The sequence below is a fragment of the Podarcis raffonei genome, chromosome 5, assembly GCF_027172205.1.
Source record: "Podarcis raffonei isolate rPodRaf1 chromosome 5, rPodRaf1.pri, whole genome shotgun sequence".
In the NCBI taxonomy this organism is placed as follows: Eukaryota; Metazoa; Chordata; class Lepidosauria; order Squamata; family Lacertidae; genus Podarcis; species Podarcis raffonei.
In genome coordinates this window covers 94,686,160-94,708,307 of record NC_070606.1, presented here as the reverse complement: position 1 = coordinate 94,708,307, position 22,148 = coordinate 94,686,160, and the positions used below count along the sequence as shown (strand labels likewise).

Here is a 22,148-nt window from a genome sequence, read left to right as displayed (position 1 = left end):
CCTTAAAGTGCACTCCTGATTATGCCTTGCAAGGGAGGCCTGCCATCATCAACTGTCAGTTGATTGGCACTCACTTCAGCCCACTGGGATGGGCTGAGTTGGAGTACAGTGGATGCTTGGGTTGCGAACGTGATCTGTGCGGGATGCACGTTTGCAACCTGCAGCGTTCGCAAACTGCAGCGGCGCGTCTGCACACGTGCGGGTTGCGATTCGGTGCTTCTGGGCATGCAGAAAGCACAATTTAGTACTTCTGTGCATGTACGACCGCCGAAACCCGGAAGTAACCCATTCCAGTACTTCCAAGTTTCGGCAGTCCGTAACCCGAAAAAACACAACCTGAAGCATCTGTAACCTGAGGTATGGCTGTACTTTGTAGCCAGCCAATCCCAGCAGAAAGCAGCGCTTGAACTTGGCATCTGTCAGCTGGTCAGCACTAACTCCAAGCCCAACTTGACTGGACTTGGCTCTTCCTTTGTGGCCCAGCTTGCTGTTCACCAAAGAAAAAATGAGTCCCCTGAAGCCATAGTGACCTCAGGTCAAAATGGCTTTGCCGGGGAAAGGGCAGGATCTCGCCCACTGGCTGGATCCAGTCCCCACCCCCGGTACATAGGATTATGATGAGCAGGTAATCACAAGGGAGTAGGGGGTAGGGAGAGTGGAGAAAGGCCAGTGTAAGCTTGCTTGTGCAAGTCCTTCTCCGCCCAACCTAAATGCCAATTTGTACACTGCGGATGGGAGATTTTCCTGCTTCTCTGTTGGCCAAACCCCAGGAGCCATGGACACAGCACAATCAAAATGTCTGTCTGCTTTGGAGAGAAATACATAACGCCACATTTTGGCACCAGGCAAAGCTGCTGACTGTGCACCAAAACCCCGCCTCCGTCCGCTCAGAACCCTCAATTCACTCCTCTGTTTTCCAGATCATTTTCAAAGCAATTTCTCCATGCATGCGTAGGGACATTTCTGCTAGCCTCTCTCAGGGAGCAAAGGTTTTAAAAGTGGGTTGGTGGCGCTACAGGGAGGGGTGCCTCGGGGCCAGCGTTCGACAAGCTGTGCTGGCCCTAGGTGCAACAGCTGCTGTGCCATCCCAGCTGCCCCCTTGATGCCACCTCCTGTGCCAGCAGCGGAGGCCGGCTGTGTCCTTGTAGGAGCTCAGCCGAATGCAAGGCCAGGAGCTGAGTCACCCAAAGGATCCGGGAACCAGGGGGAAAGAGCCGGCAAGAGGGAACAATTAGCTCCCTCTCACCCGCTGCCCCTCTTCATTCACCCTGAGAGCTCTGCCCTTCGAGGGCCTGGCAAAGCAGAGTAATCATCCCAAACAACAGAGCGGTCGTCTTCCTGCCCGCAAAGTCCCGACTTTGGGAACAAAAGGACTGTCACATGACATGACTGTCACCCAAGCGCCTGGCCTGCCTTCGGGGCTGAGCTGTTCACTTTCTGACAGCCAGGGAGAGACAGGCGTGGGGTAGGATAAACAGTGACAGATAAGATTGCTGCCAGAGCAACTCAGCTCCACTGTCCTGCCTTTGAAAGAGCTCGTGTTTTCTAGAGGAGGGTTGACCACAGAACCACCCCTGGGAAAGCTCTTCTCCCTGAATTTGTTCGTCCTTTTGGGAGGCCGCCAGCGTGGGCATAATTACCCCTTTGCCATAAGGGCAATATCTCCCTCTGAAGATGAAAGAAACAGCCATGTCACGAACCTCAGTGTCATCTGGTGAACTCCAATGCACCCCGGAACCAAGGAGGCGTTGCAGGATAGTGATGGAGGAAGAATCAAGGCTGCTGACGAGTCAAGGCTGCTGCTGCTGACGAGTCAAGGAAGCATCTTCTAAGGTGAAACGGTCCTTGCAATCTCCAGTAAAAAGCCACAGGTCAGGAATAGCTCGCAGAGAACATTTTCGCTAATGTACCACTTTTCCTGGGTCGCGTCAAGCCAAGGGCAACATGTCAGGCCCAGGTCATGTTGGTATGCCAATGGGCCTATGAGGAGTGATGGCAACTCAGACCCATATCACTTCAATTGGATTTGAGCTGGCCAGCTTACAGAGCGGCATGGTGAAACGAACTGGGATGCTCAAAGTTATTTAGACCCTGGGCTTTGCTGTGATTTATTCTTAGAATCACAGAAGGGACCCCAAGGGTCATGTAGTCCAGCTCCCTGTAATGCAGGAATCTCTACTAAAGCATCCATGACAGATGGCCATCCAACCTCTGCTTTAAAATCTCCAAGGAAGGAGAGCCCACCATCACTGTCGAACAGCCCTTACTGCCAGAAAGTTCTTCCTGATGTTGAGTCGGAATCTCCTTTCTTGTAACTTGAAGCCATTGGTTCTGGTCCTACCCTCCAGAGCAGGAGAACACAAGCTTGCTCCATCTTCCATGCTACAGCCCTTGAGATATTTGAAGATAGCTATCCTGTCTCCTCTCCTTCCTTAGAACTCATGCTTTCTGGTCTTGTGCTGTGCCTTTGTCATTGACAGTGGAAGAGCCCTGCTGGATGAGACCCAAAGCTCATCTAGTCCATTATTCAGTTTCCTACTGTGGCCATCGAAATGCCTCCTGAAAAGACCACAAGCAAGAGATGAAGACAATAGCGCTCTCCACCACCCTGGTGTTCAGAGTCATGTGTCTCTGATCCTGGTGGTGTTGTGACTTTTGGCCACTGATAGACATATTCTACCATATGCATCTAGTTCAGGGATTCCCGAACTTGGGTCTCCAGCTACTATTGAACTACAACTCCCATCATCCCCAGCTAACAGAACCAGTGGTTGGAGAGGATGGGAGTTGTAGTCCAAAAACAGCTGGAGATCCATGTTTTGGAAATCCTGATCTAATTAATACTACCAGAGAGCCAAGGTGGACAGTGTTCCTGTTCCTCAGGGATATGGGTGGCTCTGTGGTCTAAACCACTGAGCCTCTTGGGCTTGCCGATCAGAAGGTCAGCAATTCAAATCTGTGTGACGGGGTGAGCTCCCATTGCTCTATCCCAGCTCCTGCCAACCTAGCAGTTCAAATCATACCAGTGCAAGTAGATTAAATAGGTACTTCTGTGGCAGGAAGGTAAACAGTGTTTCCATGCACTCTGGCGTCCATCACGGTGTTCTGTTGTGCCAGAAGCAGTTTAGTCCTGCTGGCCACATGACCTGGAAAGCTCTCTGTGGCCAAAGCCGGCTCCCTCAGCCTGAAGCGAGATGAGCGCCGCACGCCATAGACGCCTTTGACTGGACTCAACCGTCCAGGGTTCCTTTACCTTTACCTTACTCTATTTCTCACTCATAATAGTTAGATGTTCTTCTCCCTTAGTTTTGCCACAAGCTGCACCTGCTTAGAATCCTGCAAGAATTAAATGCAGAGCAGCCTTCTCCTCCTCTGCATCTGTTGGTCACCTACTTCTGCCTCCGTCAGTGGTGAATTGCTGTGTGTCCTTCAGCCACAGCTTGGGTTCTGATTCAATCTGAGCTTCACGGGCGACTCTGAGCTAATTGTAATGGTTGGAGCCTGAAGCTGGGAGTGTCTGCCTACCCCACTCCTTCTCCTTTTCCCCCCAGGAGGTGACGCACACAGGCAGCTGCAGCCCCAAATTAGCCACCCCCAGGCCCCCATTTAACAACAAGCGTGGCTGCTTTCTGACAAGTAAAATTAACAGATATCCAGCTCAGTCCAGTTGTGTGCTCCAGACTCTTGAGGGTCCTGCAAATGACTCATGTTTGCAAAAAGAGATGCGCCCGGGTTGTGTGAGCTGACTCCAGTGGGCAGTCTGCACATGTTCCGAGCTGGTGGGGAGAGGGTGGGGCTTGGCTGAGGGATCAATGGCTGCTAGTATTTATAGCTACATACTAACTCCAGGATCAGAGGCAACTCACTTGCACCCCCTGCCTCCTCTGGACACATCAGTCTCTGCCCCTCAAAATCCATTTTTTGGCAGGAAATATCAGACTCAGTTGCTGCCCCCTCTCCTCCCCACCAAGAGTGAGACCCTAATCTAATAAATAAACAAATCTTTTATTTGCAATAAGACATGTAAATTAGGTAGCGCCATGCTAACTTTCCTGATTTGCACAATTTACCCAGCCGAGATTGGGGCTTTTTTCAGCTGCGCCTTGGGCCATGTGTAATCTAAAACGCGAACATATTTGAAGGCGATGAATATGTGAAAATCGCTTGGCAAGGTGAACAGGGAGGGTTTCCTCTGAGACTGTTGACAACTTGTCTAAATTAACCTTGGGATAATAATCTCCCTTCTGGGAATTTTCTTGGGAATAGGGTTAGCAGATGGCAACTTGGAGATCCTATCTACTTCCTTAAATATTCAAATGTGCAAGAGGATACAAAGGGAGCTGCTTGCATACCTTCCCTCCCTGGACCTCTTCCAGCCCTCCCTCCCTCCGCCAGCTGCCTGGAGCACACGAGTCTTGCTTATTAAAGCATAGATGGACGAGGAAGGCCAGGTGAGAGGCCCAAGGAGGGAGCAGGTGTATGAAATTGCAAGCTGCCTTCTTCCCTCTTTGCACCACAGAATGTAAAGGTATTTGCATGTGATCTGCCCACCACCTGGCAAGTCGAATGGGTGGATGGAGGAGGTGCTGCCACACCATACGGACTTGAACTGTGCTCCGGAATCTTGCATTCGTAATGAATTCATGTTCCTAGAATCATAGAATTACAGAGTTGGGAGGTACCCCAAAGCCAATCTAGACCAACCCCTTTGCACTGCAGGAATTACAGCTAAATTATGAAATTGTCATCCAGCCTCTCCAAGGAAGGAGAGTCCACCACCTCCCAGTCCATTTCACTGTCAAACCGCTCTTACCGTTAGAATGCTCTTCCTAATGTTTCATCGGAATCTCCTTTCTTGTAATTTGAATCCTTGGATTGGGTCCTACCCTCCGGAGCAGCAGAAAACAAGCTTGCTCCATCTCCCACATGACAGCCCTTAGGTAGTGATTCTTCTCCACTTTTACAAACAGGGAACAATGAATGTGAGAGGTGTCAGCTTGTCATAAGTGTTAGGAAGTGTACAGTTTCCATGTGCCATGGTTCCTGCACTGCAGGGGGTTGGATTTGATGACCCTCATGTTCCCTTCCAACACGGGAGGCGCTGTGGTCTAAACTACTGAGCCTCAAATCTCCATGATGGGGTGAGCTCCCGTTGCTGTGTCCCAGCAAGAGATGAAGACGATCGCGCTCTCCACCACCCTGGTGTCATGTGCTTCTGATCCTGGTGGTGTTGTGACTTGTGTGTTGTGACTTGTGGCCACTGATAGACATCTTCTACCACATGCATCTAGTTCAGGGATTCCCAAACTTGGGTCTCCAGCTGCTATTGAACTACAACTCCCATCATCCCCAGCTAGCAGGACCAGTGGTCAGAGATGGTGGGAGCTGTAGTCCAAAAACAGCTGGAGATCCATATTTTGGAAATCCTGATCTAATTAATACTACCAGAGAGCCAAGGTGGCCAGTGTTCCTGTTCCTCAGGGACATGGGTGGCTCTGTGGTCTAAACCACTGAGTCTCTTGGGATTGCTGATCAGAAAGTCGGTGGTTCAAATTCATGTGACGGGGTGAGCTCCCATTGCTCTGTCCCAGCTCCTGCCATCCTAGCAATTCAAAAGCATGCCAGTGCAAGTATCACTGTATAGGTACACTGTGGCAAGAAAGGTAAACGGTGTTTCCGTGCGCTCTGGTTTCCATCACGTTCTGTTGTGCCAGAAGTGGTTTAATCATGCTGGCCATATGACCCAGAAGGCTGTCTGTAGACAAACGCTGGCTCCCTTGGCCTGACAGCGAGATGAGCGCCGCAACCCCATAGTCACCTTTGACTGGACTTAACCGTCCAGGGGTCTTTTACCTTTACCTTTTTTACCATTTCCCCTTCCAACTCTACAGTTCTATGATTCTTTGATACCACCATCCTTTTTTAGGGCCTTCTCTTTCACACAGAGTCATGGATGCTCTCCAGAATTTGGCACTCCAATGGTTAACAAGGACAATAAAAAAGACAAATCAAAAGTAAATGTTATTGTATCAAAGGAGAATTAGCATACTTATTAAGGAATACACGGAGCAGATGTTAATTGACACAAGCCCTTCCTAAAACAGCGCTCTTAACAATAGGCTAACGAGTTGCAGCTAATCATACAAGCTGTCAGTTCTAAAAGCATGCCTGAAAACAGCAGAAAAAAATTAGGATGCAGTCAAATTGGTCAGGGAAAAGAGGTAAGGGGGGGTGGGAGAAGGATGCTGATTCAAACTAGAAGAACGAGGTTTGGCTCAACGGGTGAAGGTGGAAATGAATGCTGCTTGCTTTAGAAAAAGAAAGCAGAAGGAAGGAAGTTGGATGGGTGGTTTTCTGAGGTCCTGGCAAACGTTTTAAGGCAAGAATCGGAAAGAAAGCAACTGGAAGAGAATAGGCTTGGGAGCAAAGAATGGGGAATTTTTGGACAAAACAGCTGAGAAAGAAGAGGAAAGCACAATGAAGGGAAGAGAGAGAAGGTCATCCCAAGAAAGAGGCGACTTATTGGGCTTGAAAGCAGAGGATGGGAGTGGAGGGAAGGAGAGTTTGACCAGCTGATGGACTTTCCAGAGAGGAAGGGGCAGAGGGAGTTAGTGCCTGTCCTTATTTTGAGGAGGGCAGCTCTTCAACAACAGAAAGTGACAGGGAAGGGAAGATTGGGGCTCATCCACACTTTCGCTTGACATATACTTTTTAAAAAATATATATAATTTTTATTCTGATCTTACCTGCTAAACTGAGGCTTCCTTAAGCAAAAATCTCCGCTCAGATTTTCTACACATCTGATCAGGTCCAATTCAGTAGCTCAGATTGGATTTTCTCAAGGCACAGACATGAAACAACAACAAAGGCTTTTGGACCCAGGGAATTAATTGGTACACTATATGACCAAATTATGGGTCAAGCAAAAGTGTGGATGGAGAAAAGTGGGGGGGGGGGTCGATAGAAGAATTCTTGTGCAGAGGAATGTGGCTTCTTGGGGATCCGAAAGATTCCTCATTGCTAAGGTGAAAAGAATTGCAAAGAATCTCAAGTGGTGCTTAAAAGTTAAGTGGCATTCCACTAAATTTTATTCAAAGTAGACCCATTGAAATTAATGAGCATGACTAAGTACGGTCCATTCATTTCACAAGATCTGCTCTAAGGGAAAAAAATTACTCGAAGGCCACCCAAAGGCTACAAAAACTGCCTTTCCTGGCTCTCAGGGTCCAGAAAGGTATGATTATAAAAGGTGTGAATCTGAGAATAAACTGCCCTAAAATACCTCTTCTTCATGTACCCAGAAGTTAATAAATAAATAAATATTCAGCTGGAGCAATGCTTCTGGATAAATTCCAGGTGGGAAACTTAAGGCCTGATTTCTCAGCTTAGTAGGTTTTCCAGAGGGGCCCAGTACACCAGGGATTAAGAGAGGTAGTGTGGTGCAGTGGTCTGAGTGTCCGACTAGGGCCCAGGAGAGACCAGAGTTCAAATCCTCACTCTGCCATGAAGCTGCCAAATCTTCCTTTTTTGCCAAAGGCTCCCATGCCTTTAAGAGCTGCACAAAAGGGAAAGAACCAACAGGTGCTTGCTCTATATTTGCAGTTTTGTGAGATTAGAAACCTGCAATGCTTAAGGGCACCTTCCTCCAGAAAGAAGTTGGCAGCAGTGGCTGGAACATAGTGGGTTTGGTTGTGGAACATATTCCTAGTGTCACTGAGCCTTTTGACAGCTGTTTGGTAGCCTAAGATTCATTGAATCCTAGTAGTAATAGTAATAATTTATTATTACAGTCAGAGACCAGTTCAAGAAGCACAACTGAGACTGCTTCCACAAGAATGAAATAGAAATTTAAAACAAGATACAATAACAGCTTATAGAGTAAAATTAAAATAGTTGCATGAATGCGAAAGGACCTAAGGTTAAACTAACATGCAAATTGCCCCTGGGACGCCCAGGAGGCTGGCTACGGCAGCGATCTATTTATTCCAGGGGGTGTTCTACACCTACAAATCTGCGCGCAGAATCTAGCGACCATCCGGATCATCTTGTGATTTTTGCCTAAGAGGAGAAAATAAGCCTCACCAGATGGGGGTCGATGGTATCTCTACATGCCTCATCATAAAAAGGACATCTAAAAAACAAGTGTTCAGGGCTTCCTATTTTCCCTAATGGGCAGGCGCAAAGTCTCTGAGCGTACGGGACTTTTCCAAAAGATCCTTCCAGAACCGGCGAGGGCAGAGCCGAACTTCTGGCAAGAATAAAGGCCCTTCTTGCATTTCTGGATACGAGGAAATGGAGGTATGTTGCCGCGACAGCAACATATCTCTCGTGTTCTGCAAATATTGAATCATAGAATAAATCACAGCTAATTCAACAGGGGCATTTTATCCCACTCATCACTGTATCCCTATGTCTGGGAGAACCTCAAATTTCTACCTGTCATGCACAGCAGTATCTCTTGCCAAGGATTTTTTGTGGGATACGCTGTTACCCTCAGGTTCTGTCTCTCTTCCCCTGACTGACATCTCACCCTCCTTCCTAGGTGTGGCCGAACAATTTGCCATTGCCGAAGCCAAGCTGAGGGCCTGGTCTTCGGTGGATGGCGATGATTCCAACGACGAGTCCTACGATGAAGATTTTGCCACTTCCACCGACACAACACAACCAGCTGGTGAGTGGGGGTGTGTGTGTCATAGCCAGTTGCACCCAGCAGGGTGTGAAGTCCACGTGGCAGAGTCCCTTACGGACGGTCCAAAAAGCCCCTCATATTTCAAGGTGAGGAGGGAGAAGCGTACATCACATCCCCCTCAACTGTCCTGATAAAACCGAGATGTCCTGTTTCTTCGTGTGAGAGCATGGCAGCCATTTTGGGCACCGTGCTCTCATATGGCCTTGCACCAAAAAAATCCATGTTTTTTTCAGAGACCCAAAATGTTCATTTTTAGGTGGTGGCCCCAGAAAAAACACACCTCTTTTGGGGTCATGATCTCATGTGGGTCACACGACTTGCCCCAGAAGATAGCATCCCGATTTTTCACCATAACATGTCATCAGGGATGTGCAGCATGAAACCTATGGCCCTCCAGATACTGCCAGACTTCAGCTCCCATCATTCCTGACTGCTGGCCATGCTGGCTGTGGCTGATGGGAGTCCAACAACTTCTGGATCTCAGTCCCTCGCATTGGGGGTGGTTGTTGCCCATGGGAGCTGGTAGGGCAGAAGGCAGGGAGCCCAACTGTCGGCGGAGCCCAAACTGATGGTGGTGGAGCCAACCATTTCTTCATTCTCCTCCCGCCTGCTGAGTTGTACAAGGGCAACCCTGAGAATGAGGGGGAGGCAGGGCTGTCTTAAGCATATCCAGCGCCATGGTGCAAAGTTCCCTCTGGCACCCCTCCCTTTCCCAGAATTTAGAACTCGGGGCCCAACTCGCGGACCACCTCGTAGCCCCGGGAGCCGCCACCCACAGAAGACACTGCCAATGTGGTGGATGCTGCCTGGCTGGCCAGACCGCCGGAACCCCCCTCTCGCTTGCAAGGCTCCAGGGCGCTTCTCCTCCTCCGCTGCCTGACAATGACAGCCCACTGCTGGCACCCTTGCTGCTGCCCAGTGGCCTGAGGGCCCGAGGAGCAGGAGGCGGTTGCCATGCTGTTGCCTGTGCCTCAGGGAGTGGGGGGACGGCAGGCACCAGTGACGTGGAGAAGGCCCCTTGGGAGCCACTCCTGCCACTGCCGCTGCTTCCTCAGATGACAATGACAGCGGCTCAGCGGGCAGTGGCTGAGGGGATTCCCGCAGTTGAGGAGGTGGTGGCAGAGGAGGAGGAGGAGGAGTAAAGGAGTGGCTCCTCATCCGAAGCAGCCCGTGCCGCCACCGCCGAGCACTTGTGGGAGCAGCACAAGCAGCATCAGCAGTGCCAATGCGTCCGCCCGCAGAGGGGGGTGGGCCGAGGAGGGTAGGAAGGAAAGATGGTTAGCGGGGCACAGCTGGTGGCGTGCAGGGAAAGGGGAGGCCGCCAGCAAACCACACAGCTCCCCCACTCGCTGGGGCGTCCCTGAGAGGCCGGTGCCCTGGCGCAACGAGCCACTAAGTCCTAAGGGAAGGATGGCTCTGGGAGGAGGGGGCAGGCAGCCTGGGACACCCTCTGAACTAGCTCTAAGTAAAAGGCAGGAAGATGGGGGATGGCTGAGGGCAGATGGAGATTACTATGCAGCGTCCCATTTGCCCTAATGCACCAACCGCTGCCTGGTGTGCATGTTGGCATGTGGTGCCACACCTTGAATTCTGAGTCAGATCTCCCAGGAAAGTCCCAAATGGCGCAAGCAAAGTAGTTTCAGCCACAACTTGTCTCTCAGCTCTGGCACTAGGAAATCAGATGTGTTACTGAACATACAAGCCCTGCCGCCAGCAGTTGTGGCTGATCCCCAAGGAAAAGCCTCTCCTGTGGTCTTGGAGCTGCAACCCTCTTCCTCCAGCCTCACCCCTTTGGTACTATCACATTCCACTTTGGTTAAATCCCTTCTTGGATCAAACAGATATGATGTCTTCTTATTTAATCCAGGAGGAAGGTACCTCTGAGCATTTAAGGAGTACCTTTCCTCTTGTCACAGAGCAAATGCACTTAAAATTAGGGAGCAGGCTTTCCATTCAGTGATAGGAGTTGCAAAAAATGAAGCAAAAACTCCCCACTAGTTAACAGCACTCTGAGGAAACAGCCCCCCAATATTTTTTTTTCCAATTTCCTATAGGCACTCTGTACTTTGTACTGATCTTCCCAACTTATCCTCCATGGATCTACATGCATTGCATTGCATCTGGTGTGATTTTGGGTGTTGAGGGGACATTCCACCTCCTGGAATTTGCAGAGCAGCTACACTTTGCCCCATGCAATCTAGCACCTCTCCTAACTCTTAAAATAATCTCATTCCAGTGTCAGGGCAGGTGGAGGGATTGTGGCCATTAGTTAGTGAACTGAAAAGTGAGAAAAGATGGGTTGAAGAGTAGGATAAAATTTATTGTGCATCACAGCTAAGGAGCAAATTTAATCAAAAGATACAGGCAGTCACCATGGACAAGAGAGACCCCATTACTGTGGACCTCTCTTTAAGGACTTAGAGAAACCACATGGGAATATGGGGCTAAAGAAAAAAAGTCTACTGCGCCTCTTCAACATCAGGATAAAGGGAGGGGGAAAAGAAAATGAAGGAAAGAGGGTGGTTTGGGAGTCACCATTCAACATTGGGTAAAAAAATATATTTCACTATTGAAAGGACCCTCGAAAGGCTAACAAAGGAAGGCAAGTGTGATCAGGAGAACTGGAATCTTTTCTTTCCTTCATTTATTTAGAAACACAACGTGAATTCAAAGTAACTGAGATGAAAACCTTCAACATAATAGCAGTCTAAAAGAACCAAACTCCTTGTGATCTTCCACAAATCTGAGGTCAGGCAGCCTCTTCTATTCTTCCAAGGAAGACATGCACACCCACTCCCTAGTCATCCAAAGCTGTGGTTTCCAATTAGCTAAGTACTGCAGACACCGTTTTTCAAAAGCCAAGCCATGGGCCCCCTACTTTTGAACATTTTGATAACTCTATGGTACTTTTTGTTATGTGAATGGTGCCGTGGACCCCTTGGAGTCCCCACCAGTTGGGAACCACTGCATTAAAGAATGACTTTCAGGTGGCCCAACTGTGATTCTGCAATCAGTTCTTGAGCTATTACAATAGTAAGGAAATGGGATTTTTGGGTTTAGCAAGATGACTTGGGTGCCACTTGAACTCACCTGCAAGATTGTGCCAATATTGGGGCACTAGAAGACCAAACTCAAGGTCTTGAAAAATGGTGCTGGGAGGTGCTTCATTTTGTGACATCTTCTAGCAACATTTTCTTCTGCCTTCAACCTGATGCAGAAGCCTAGGAAATCAACTTGCCCCAAACATTCCATGTCTGGCCTTGCAAGCGGGTGAACCAAGGTGGGCGTCTTCTGTCTCCAAGTGAGTGAGGCTCATATTAGGTGTAGCAGATAGAAATGGCAGCCTGTAACAGCTCCCTTCTCGCAGAAATGGCAGCCCCAACAGAGAGGGGTCAGCAAACGTAGCAGGATTACTAGATGATGTTTGTGCCTAAGGTACAGCTGGAGGATGTTTTCAAAAGTTATGACTTTCGGGTGTTTTTAACTGCCACGTTTGTTTTTAGAATGTTGCTATAGAATTCATTTTGCTTAAGTTGTGTGTCTGTTTGTCGCCCTGGGCTCCTTTGGGAAGACAGACAGGATATACAGTAAAAGTAAAATGTAATAAAAATGAAGCAGCAGCCACTAAATTGCTCAGATATATATAACGTCCCAGTTGGCATGCTCTGGGCTGTGCCAGCCTCAGCCACCATGTTTCCATTTGATCACTGGCCAAGACTGAAAGACAAAATTGCCTTTGCAGAAAGGGGGTATATGAGCATCGCTCTCTGTCCCCATATATTGTCTGTTTGGCTACTGGCCTTCCTCACCTGCTGTTTCCTGCTTGCCCCTTGGCATAGTGCCACGGGTCACAGGGCCTTCTGCGCCCACGGAGAGCCCGCCAGCTGGCACCCATGTGTTGGCAGAGTGTGTAATCTGCGTCCTTCTTGCGCAGACAAAAGCTCCCTTTTTCCTACAATTAACTGCCGACGAATCGGGCGCTATTTGCATATCAAAGAAAGTCAGCGGTAATCTGCGGTGCAGCATCTAAAGAAAGTTCTAATTACTCCTCTGTATAATTAGAATGAGTGGGCAATGGAGAGGAGGAGGAGGAGGAGGAGGCATAGATGGGAAAGTTACCTCTCTCCGGCTGCAGGAACGAACGTCACAGGGTAGCCAAGGCAGAGAGCCACCTGCTCTCCCACGATGGGGAGGGCTACTGTAGGCCCTGCTAAAGTGTATGTGTGTGTTTTTAATGGCGCTGTGGGTTAAACCACAGAGCCTAGGACTTGCCAATCAGAAGGTCGGCGGTTCAAATCCCCGTGACGGGGTGAGCTCCTATTGCTCGTTCCCTGCTCCTGCCAACCTGGCAGTTCAAAAGCATGTCAAAGTGCAAGGAGGTAAATAGGTACCACTCTGGCGGGGAGGTAAACGGTGTTTCCATGCGCTGCTCTGGTTCGCCAGAAACGGCTTAGTCATGCTGGCCACATGACCCGGAAGCTGTACGCTGGCTCCCTCGGGCAATAAAACAAGATGAGCGCCGCAACCCCAGAGTCGGTCATGACTGGACCTAATGGTCAGGGGTCCCTTTACTTTTACCTTTAGCTAGCTTGCTGCAAATTTTGGGAAACTGAACGGGCTCAAAAAGTTTTCAGGGTGAACTGTCTCCCCCAAATTTGCATTGATGATATGGGGCAAAGCTGCACCATTTGTGTTGGGATATGATTAGATGCTCGGAGACGATATACCGGTATTTGTTAGATATTATCCTTCCCTCCTCATGTTTGTGAATTCAGCAGAGTGCCACCCCTTTGCAGCTTAAAAGGGAAGCTTAGATAGGCTAGTTTTAGCCTTTTAGTTTTAATAATCCAGGATGCTTTAAGGCAGACTGGATTTTCCTGGTATTTCCTCCTTTCCTGCCCCTTAAAACTATAAACACTCACAAACAGCCTTGAAAAAGGTAACAATAACATTCACTCACCAGCAATACATTTTAAAGAGTAACAGACACAGCAGCTTCGTTCAGGCAGGCTGAAAATAGTGATTGAGTTACTAAGGCAAACTTAAATCTAGCTTAAAAATGGAGTCTGAGCTGGAGCTCAGACTTGCAGACGTTCTCACATTGTAGGCATGTTGAAGCTGAGTTGGGAAGACAGTGCGTTCAGGCAGGGAAAAGCATAAACAGCTACGCCTTCTTCCTGCCAGGGCACAAAGGGAAGTGTTCTCACCAAGTTCTCTCTAACAATTTTACAGAAAAGGCCAGGCATCTTCACTTGGCCTCAAGTGGCTGATAACCAGGTGCAAAACGCGCCTGGCGCCTGGCTAATTTCGAACACTGCTTTGGACCTCGGGGCCCATCCCCTGTGTCCCTTGAATGCCGCGCTGCTCAGGCCCTCCCCTTGCTGTGTTGCAGATGCCGCGAGCCAGCTGCCCCCCAGCACGCTGCTGAAGGGTTTCCTGCACAGCCGCTTGTGCCAGCTGAATGCCCGCCAAGGCTCCTGCGACCCAGAGAGCGACTCCTCCCAGACCACCATCTCTCCGGAGACCTTGTGCTCCAGCCTCTGCAGCCTGGAGGACAGCCTCCTCCTCAAGGAGCTGGGCTCGCCCTCAGAACTGGCCGCCAAGCTGCTGGGCCCCATGTCGGGCGAGGAGGAGCTCCTCCTCTCCAAGTTGCCCCCACAGACAGCCGGGGAATGTGCCTTCCGGAGCCTAGCGCAGCTCGAGTGCCTGGACTCAATGTACTCCATGTCCTTCACCGAGTCCTGCCTCTCGCCCACCGAAGACGAGGGCATCCCCTGCAAGGACTACAAGGGTCACGAGGACAGCTGCCAGGTCCGGAGGAAAGTGTCCGATGTGGCCTCTTCAGGCGTGGTCTCCCTGGACGACAACGAAGAGGAGGAGGAGGAGGAAGAGCAAGAGGAAGACACCGGCGAGCAGTGAGACCCGCTCTCGCCGCGGCATGCTTCACCTGCCATTTTTCTGTCCTGCTCCGTGGCATCCGCCCTCGACCGTGCTCCGTGGCCCGCCTGTCGTCCTGGAGCAGGGGCTCCCCCTTCCCTCACCAGGTGGCGGCCTGGCTGTCTGCAGGGCAGGGGGAGGCGGGGTGGTAAGCCGACCAGCGCCCCCTGCCCTGCCCTGCCCTCCTGCCTTCACCTCCACTGTGCCATCTGATCCAACCATTGAAGCCTGAGGGGGGCCTCTCCCACGCGTGGCTCCGTGGATTTTGCCTGCTGCATTTTCTCTCTCTTTCTCTCTCTCTCGTGGTCTGTTTCGTTTTCTTTGCATGAGAATGTCTTGAGGGTGGGGCGGGGGTGGGGGAAGAATCAAGCAAAGCGACAGAACAAAAGCAACAGCGGGGCAGCTGGACAAACCCCCACGCCCGCCCGTCTGCCCCCAAATCTAGGGCCTGTTGGGAGCATGCTGTGCTCTCCCTGATCTCAGTGCCCCCACCCAGGGTTGGTGCGGAGGGGGGGGGAGAGAAGTGGCCCATCTCATGCTGTCCAAGTGGCATGGCTAAACTGTGATGACGACGACCCTTAAGACAATTTAACTAATATATATATCTATAAATATATATGTATATCTCCGCGCCTGACCCCTTCCCCTTCCAACTTCTCCGGCTCGAGGTTGAAGGGCTGAAACAGAATGTGGAATGCAATGGATGCTTGATTTGTTATGCCTTTTTTATATAAAGAAAAAAGAAAAAAAGAAAAAAAATCCACACTGGCCCAAATGGACACTTCTCGGCTTTTACTGTCTTGAATTTTATACTATGGACCCGCCGGGGAAAAGAAGGGTTAAGGAGGGAGCAGGGTATTACGAGGTGGGGGGGGCAGGGCTTGCTATGCACTCCTCTTCCCCCCTACTCCCTTCCTTGGGAAGAAGCCGGGAGCATGGCAGGGCGTCGGTGGGAGCAGCCAATCCTCCCACCCCAGATCTTTTCTATATTTTTGTATGTGTGTGTGCGTGTGTGTCTGTGTTGCTGTCATCCTCGCGGGCATTGCTCTTCCTCCTGTGGACGGGTTTTCTAAGGGGTCCGCCGCTCCCTCCACGCTTCCATCCTGGACAGCCCGGGGTGGGAAAATACTGTGATCCTCATCCCACCTCTCCTCTGCCCCTTTGCAGTTCACCCCACTGCACAAGACCCCGTGAGGAAGGGATCCGCCTACCCCAGCCCCCAGCTCTAAGCAGCTCCAAATGTGAGGGGGACCCTTACCCTCCAGCAGGGCTCTAAGGTGGTGCCAGGGGGTTAGAATGACTTCAAGTCCACTCATGCCTTGGCTAACTGTGGATTAGGGAACCTTTCACGCACCCTTTAATTCCCCATTGTTCATGTGGCCGACTACTGTTGCTCCACCCTTTCTCACTCCTAAGCAAAGTTTCCTTGCGCTTAGAAAATCCAAACAGGACGGCTGCATCAGTTGCACAAGGACTCTCCAGATTTATTTTATTATTTATTCCAATTTATAATGCTCTTCACCCAAAGATACAGTATAAGGACACAAAACACGTAACAAAAAAATTATCAAAATAATAAATAACACCCACCCCTCCGCAGACACATTTAAAAGACAATGGGTTGTTTAATTAGCCAAAGGTCTGGTTCTTAAAGGCATGTAATGAAGGCGCCAGTCAAGCCTCCCTGGGGAGAGCATTCCACAAATGGGAAGCCACTGCAGAAAAGGCCCTGTTCTTGTGTTGCCACCCTCTGGACCTCTTGTGGAGGAGGCACATGAAGAAGAGCCTCGGATGATGATCTGGATCAGTTCATGTGGGGAGAGGTGGTCCTTGAGGTATTGCAGTCCTGAGCCCTTTAAGGCTTTATAGGTCAAGACCAGCACTTTGAATCGGGCCTGGAAAGTAATTAGCGGTAAGCACAGTTTGGGCCAGGGTAGGTGTAATATGCTTGAACTGTTTCCCCCCGCTGAGCACCCTGGCTGCTGATTTCTGCACCATAGAATTAGGGATGAGAAAGTGTGGGGCAGCAGTAGTTGTGCGGAGAACGCCACATGGACAAGGGGAAGTTAAAGGAGGCACAAGGGATTCAACAACCACCAGGGTATGGACAGGCCTAAATCTGTATGGTGGGTTAATTAGGCATACAGGCCAGGTTTATCTAGTCTCCAAACTTCTGCCAGTTTTATGCCAGCTCAACTGTTACGGCTGCTTCAGAAGGATCCCCAGGGACTGCGGTTTGGTCAGAGCCCTGAGGGTTCTGTTAAAGATCCTTAGCACCTCCTCGCACAACTACTGTAGCAAAGTTCCCTGGGGAGGAGTGCTACGAAAAAGCAGTGTTAAGTCTGCAGTGCGTACCTATATGCCCAGAAAAAGGGGGCACACAGATGCAAGCCTGCGTATCCCCTTGACATGCATCGCTCCATAAATCCTGCCACCTGCATGCACACAGGTGTACTGTAGCACAAGTCTGCTCCCTGCCCCCCCCCACATGCACATGCAGAAGAGACACACACACACCTCTTTTAAAGCAGTTAAAAAGCATAACCCCTTTCCCACCCACCAGTAATTCTGGGAATTGTAATTCTTAGGGTTGCCATTGTTTAAGACTGCCCCTTCTCCTAGGTCTGTGATATCAGCCTGATCCACAGAAATGTTGCAGGTGAAGCTTCACTGTCCGCCACTGTTTCTCTATGCTAAATTGCTTATCCCCTGATAAATTTCAGTGGGTCAGGCAGTTGGTAAAGGCCCCAGGATCAGTAATAAAAGTTGGTAACCCTAATTCTGATAGGTGGTTGGTTCGCTTTTGTGGGAATGTTCAGGGGTGCAGGAGAGGATATATTGTGAGATTATATCCTAATCCAACTTGTGCTAACAAGTTCCCAAAATATCAGCAGAGTTTATAGACATTACCCTTTAAGTTCGCAACGGTAACGTTTGCACAGGTTCGCTAGAACCTCTATAATAATTACTCTGGTAATTTCCCCTTTTGTTCCCTCTTAAAATACAAGACACGACACAGTCTTCATAAAAGTATAAAAGAGTTTACTCACGTTCTGTTCACAATATGATCCCAGAAGGCAGACAGGCTTAAAAAGGTAAAATACATTTAGAATCTATCTTGTAGCAAGATAGTCCTTATCTCCTCTCTTGGCTGGGAGCCAAGCGAGCATCCTTAGATGTTTCCTCATGGAAGGAAGCCTGCCCTGTGCTTTTGTCATTACCTGCACAGGTGAGGCCACACCCACCTCTGGTCACATGCAGAGGAAGTCCGTCCCCAGGAAGTTATTTGCTTGCTAGACAGACATCCCTCCCCATGTTCTAACATGTACACTCTAGGAATGTTGTCATTGACTGCTCCTGTGTTTACATCCCACAGCTTTAACAAGGATGTTTCAGCAACCCCGGTAGCTATGCTTCCATACACACTTTAAGGGTGAAGCCCTGCTGACTAGTTTTAAACCATTTTGCATTTGGCTCTTTGCCCCCATTTTAATCCCAGCTTTCTACTTGTTTCCTCAGTGCAGATGATCAACTCTAATAGACGTGAGGGCTTCCCCTGGTTTCCTCTAGAGGGAGCAGAACCTCCATGTTCAGAGGCAGTATACCTCTGGTCTAATCCACAGGGCTCGTCATGGGCTCATCTGATGCAGCATTCGCGCAAATCCCATGACTCTGCAGATTTCATTCTTTGGCACAACAAGGCACAGGAGCCCTGCCATCAATTGCACTTGGTCACCCTGTGTTCAGCATGACCATTGAGAAATATCCCTGAAGAATGCACATCAGGAGAGAAGTGCGGTAAATGCAAACACATGCCCCAAAGCACTTGCACACACACACACACACACACACACACACACAGATGCATAAATACAGACCCCAACTCAAGACAATCAGGTCCATCCCTCCTGGTTTGGCTGCCTCTCCTATTTTTTGTTTTTAACCAGGTAATCCACAGAGAGCAGGTTGGGGAGCACTGAAGTGGGACTTCTGAGAGATGCTTCTGTTTGGTATGTGGAACGGGGAGCAGGGAAAGAACCAAGTTCCTAATATCTCTCATGATCTGGAGGTGAGGGTAGGGAAAAATGGTTTGAAAGCCACTGGCTTCACTGGGTATCTCCGAACCCTGCAGCCTCCAGACCTTGCCGCTCCTCCTTGCTTTCACCATCTACTCACCTGCTTAGAGCGAGGAAAGAGCAGCATCTTCTGCTTGCCTTGTGCTCTCCACTCTGGGTGGTTGCACTAGTTGGGCTCGGAGGGAGATGGCAAAACGACGGGCAGCAGGAACAGGACACGAGGTGGGCGGGCACCAAAGTCTGGAAATGAGTGGCTGCTGCTAAATGTGTATGTGTGTGTCCCAGCAGGGTTCCTCGCAGGCCCTGGTCTCTGTTCTGCCCCAGGCTTCTCTGTGTTTGTTGGCACCTTCTATGGAAAGTGCCATTTCACAGACAGCTGCCCATCTTTTAGGAGAAGCAAGGCCTTTGGAAAAAGTAGCTCATTCCTAAGAATTTAAGGGGGCTGCTCTGTGGCAAGGGATGGACCAAGGGATGGACAGAGACCAGGGCATCTCTCACCAGCTATGTGCCATCTTGACTGGAGAGGACAGGTTTGCTGAAGGTGCGATGACGGTCAGGTACCGCATTGGTCCCTTGTAGCTATTTTGAGGCAGCTCTGGCACAGCCTACAAGGATGACAGTGAAAGATGAGGGACGAAGGGCTGAAGGACTGTTCAGGTGATGTGGAGGGGAGGGGAGGGGAGAGGGAGGAATAAAACCAGGTTCAGTTCAAGGAGATCCCTTCCAGTCAAGGATGCTTGAGTAGTTATCATGGCTTCCTCCCCTCGCCACAACTTTCTGCAAACCCAGTCCAAAGTCGGTGGACCACCCTGCCCCACAACTAGCCTCTGGGCAGCCCTCCCCTTCCTGCCACCCCCCCCTTGATGCACCTGCAGAGCTGTGCCCCAAAGCCTATGCACCCCTCCCCAACATTCCTCCATCCTCTCCAGCCCTTACACTAGGCTCCCTGCCCCCAAATGCACAATATTGTTTCCGTGTGTCCCTGTTTCTGCCCTGCCCTGCTCCCGATGTATGCCCCTGGCTGGTACGAGTGTCTGTTTTCGTTCTGTTTGTATCTGTAATTCATTAAAAGGCTGGTTCTACCTGACTGTGTCTCTCCATGTGTGTGTGTCTTTCTCTGTCTCTGTGGACTGGCCCTACTAACTTCTCTCACTGCATCCTCCCACAAGTAAGATTGGGAGGGTGGTTTGCAAATGCTCCACCTCTGAAGTCCTTTTACCAGAGGATTCTTGGATGGACAAGCAGAAGACCTCCTCCTCCTTCCCAGACTGAGAGCATAACCTAGAAAAACACAGGGCAAGCTATGATTCAGGGAAGCCAATCTGCCACCAGTGAGCTTCTCACTGAGGGATCCCTGTTGGGTTTCCAAGAAGTCGCAAGGTCATCCAGAAGGAATCATTCCCACTACGTTCAAGGTTTGAGTGCTGCTGATTCAGTGGCGTAACGTGGGTTGCCATTGCCTGGGGCTGCACAGAAGGGAGAGAAACGGAGTATGCATGCACATCCAGTGGTATCTGAGCCACCCAGGAGACTGCAGCCACAGAGATCAGAAGAGTCTGGAGAGGTCACTTCATGGTTCGCATGGAGAAGCCGTTTGCAATGGAAGTGTGCAGCTGCATAGAGGCAGCACCAGGTGTTGAAATTTTGCAACCCTAACAATTTTGCGCCCAGGGCCCAGTGGCATAGCGTGGCTTGTCAGCACCCGGGGCAAGGCAAGTAATTTGCACCCTCTAACTCGTGGATTTGCGCCCCCTAACCCGTGGATTTGCGCCCCCTAACCCTAACCCCCAGATGTTGCGCCCGATGCGGCCGGCCCCCCCTGCACCCCCCACGCTACGCCTCTGCCAGGGCCACCCCACGCAACACCACTGTGTTGATTATTTCATTTTTGTTTGATTTATTACATTTCCACCCTACCTTTCCTCTAAGGAGCTCACAGTGGCAGGCATGGTTTTTCCTGCTCTCCATTTTACCCTCACAACAACCCTGTAAGGTAGGTTAGGTTGAGAGATGGAGACTGGCCTAAGGTCACCGAGTGAGCTTCATGGCTGAGTGAGGATTTTGACTCTAGTCTCTAAGGTCCTAGCCTGAAACTCTAACCACTATGCCGCACTGCCTCTCATGTGCAGCCACAAGGTAATCACCCACTCCCAAGAGGTATGTGTTGGTAGGGCTGGGGGAATCTCAAGCTTTTCAGAAGTATAAAAAAGCCATAAGGGGGGAAAGAACCCCAGAAGCTTTCAAATAAGGATGAAAATCCCGGTGTGTGTGTGTGTGTGTGTGTGTGTGTGTGTGTGTGTGTGTGTGTTAGAGAACAGAATGGCATGACTGGACTCCTGAACACGCTGCAAGGTTTTGTTGCAGTTCCACCACCCCAGACTACCGCAGTCTAATCTTTACCAGCTTTCCACACCATCTCTTCTGCAAGATCAGCAGATCTCAGCATATCCCCAGGGAACTGATCAATATGAACAACTGGCTGTGTTCCCATGAGATCTTACTTATAAACTCAGTGTCTTCTTTTGTAATCACCACGATCTTCACTTAGTTCAAGAAATGGAGATCTCAACCCAGAGGTTAGATTTCTGTAGGTTTTTCTCCTAGGGGAGTTCTCGCTGCTGAAAATTTCTACTGCCCTTTTCTGCAGTTTTGCAAAATCCTTTTTGAGATGAGATGACCAGGGGTGGGCACAGGGACCCACATGCGGCCACCCAGAGACTGTGGTCACAATGACTGCCTTCCATCTTTGACTTGCTCCCATTCTTATCCGAGGATCTCTAGATGGTTTACCTGGGTCTCCTCCTGCCCTTTGGATTCTTACAACGACCCTGTCAGGTAGGTCAGGCTGGGAGTTGGAGGCTGGCCCAAGAAGAGCTGTTGCTCGACAGGCATCATAGGAGGTGGTGTGGAACAAGCACAACATCATGTGATGGCAATAGCCAAGCCACCATCTGCCAGCCTCTCCTTCTCTCCTGCAATACAGGAATAATAAAGCACTAGCCTACCCTGTAAGGCTGTTGTGTGAGGTCGTGCATAAAGCTCTTTGAGCCCCAATGCTTGATATGGGCATCAGCATCCTGCTTTGTTCATAGGAAGCTGAGCCAGGCCACTGGTCTATCTAGCCTAGTATTGTCTACCCTGGCTGGCAGCAGTTCCCTTTAGGGCTCTCTCTTAACCCTGCCAGGGAATGCTGGGCTTTGAACCTGGGACTTTGGCCCTGCATACCTGAAGGAGTGTCTCCATCCTCATCGTGCAGCCCAGACCCTGAGATCCAGCTCTGAGGGCCTTCTAGCGGTTCCCAAATTGCGAGAAGTGGGGTTACAGGGAACTAGGCAGAGGGCCTTCTCAGTAGTGGCACCTGCCTGTGGAACGCCCTCCCATCAGATGTCAAGGAAACAAACCACTATCTGACTTTTAGAAGACATCTGAAGGCAGCCCTGTATAGG

The 22,148-nt window shown here is 50.0% G+C and overlaps 1 protein-coding gene across 5 annotated transcripts in view; it reads left to right on the top strand.

Moving 5' to 3' along the window:
- The window catches only part of FAM131A (family with sequence similarity 131 member A), a 65,085-nt gene extending 47,655 nt beyond the window's left edge, over positions 1–17,430 (top strand). For all 5 annotated transcript variants that reach the window (XM_053390701.1, XM_053390704.1, XM_053390702.1 and 2 more), the window contains 2 exons: positions 8,543–8,671; positions 14,082–17,430. In XM_053390701.1, coding sequence (XP_053246676.1) covers positions 8,543–8,671; positions 14,082–14,608 — 656 coding nt within the window. In that variant the 3' untranslated portion in view covers positions 14,609–17,430. The remainder of the gene's footprint in view (positions 1–8,542; positions 8,672–14,081) is intronic.
- Positions 17,431–22,148: the final 4,718 nt, after the last annotated feature.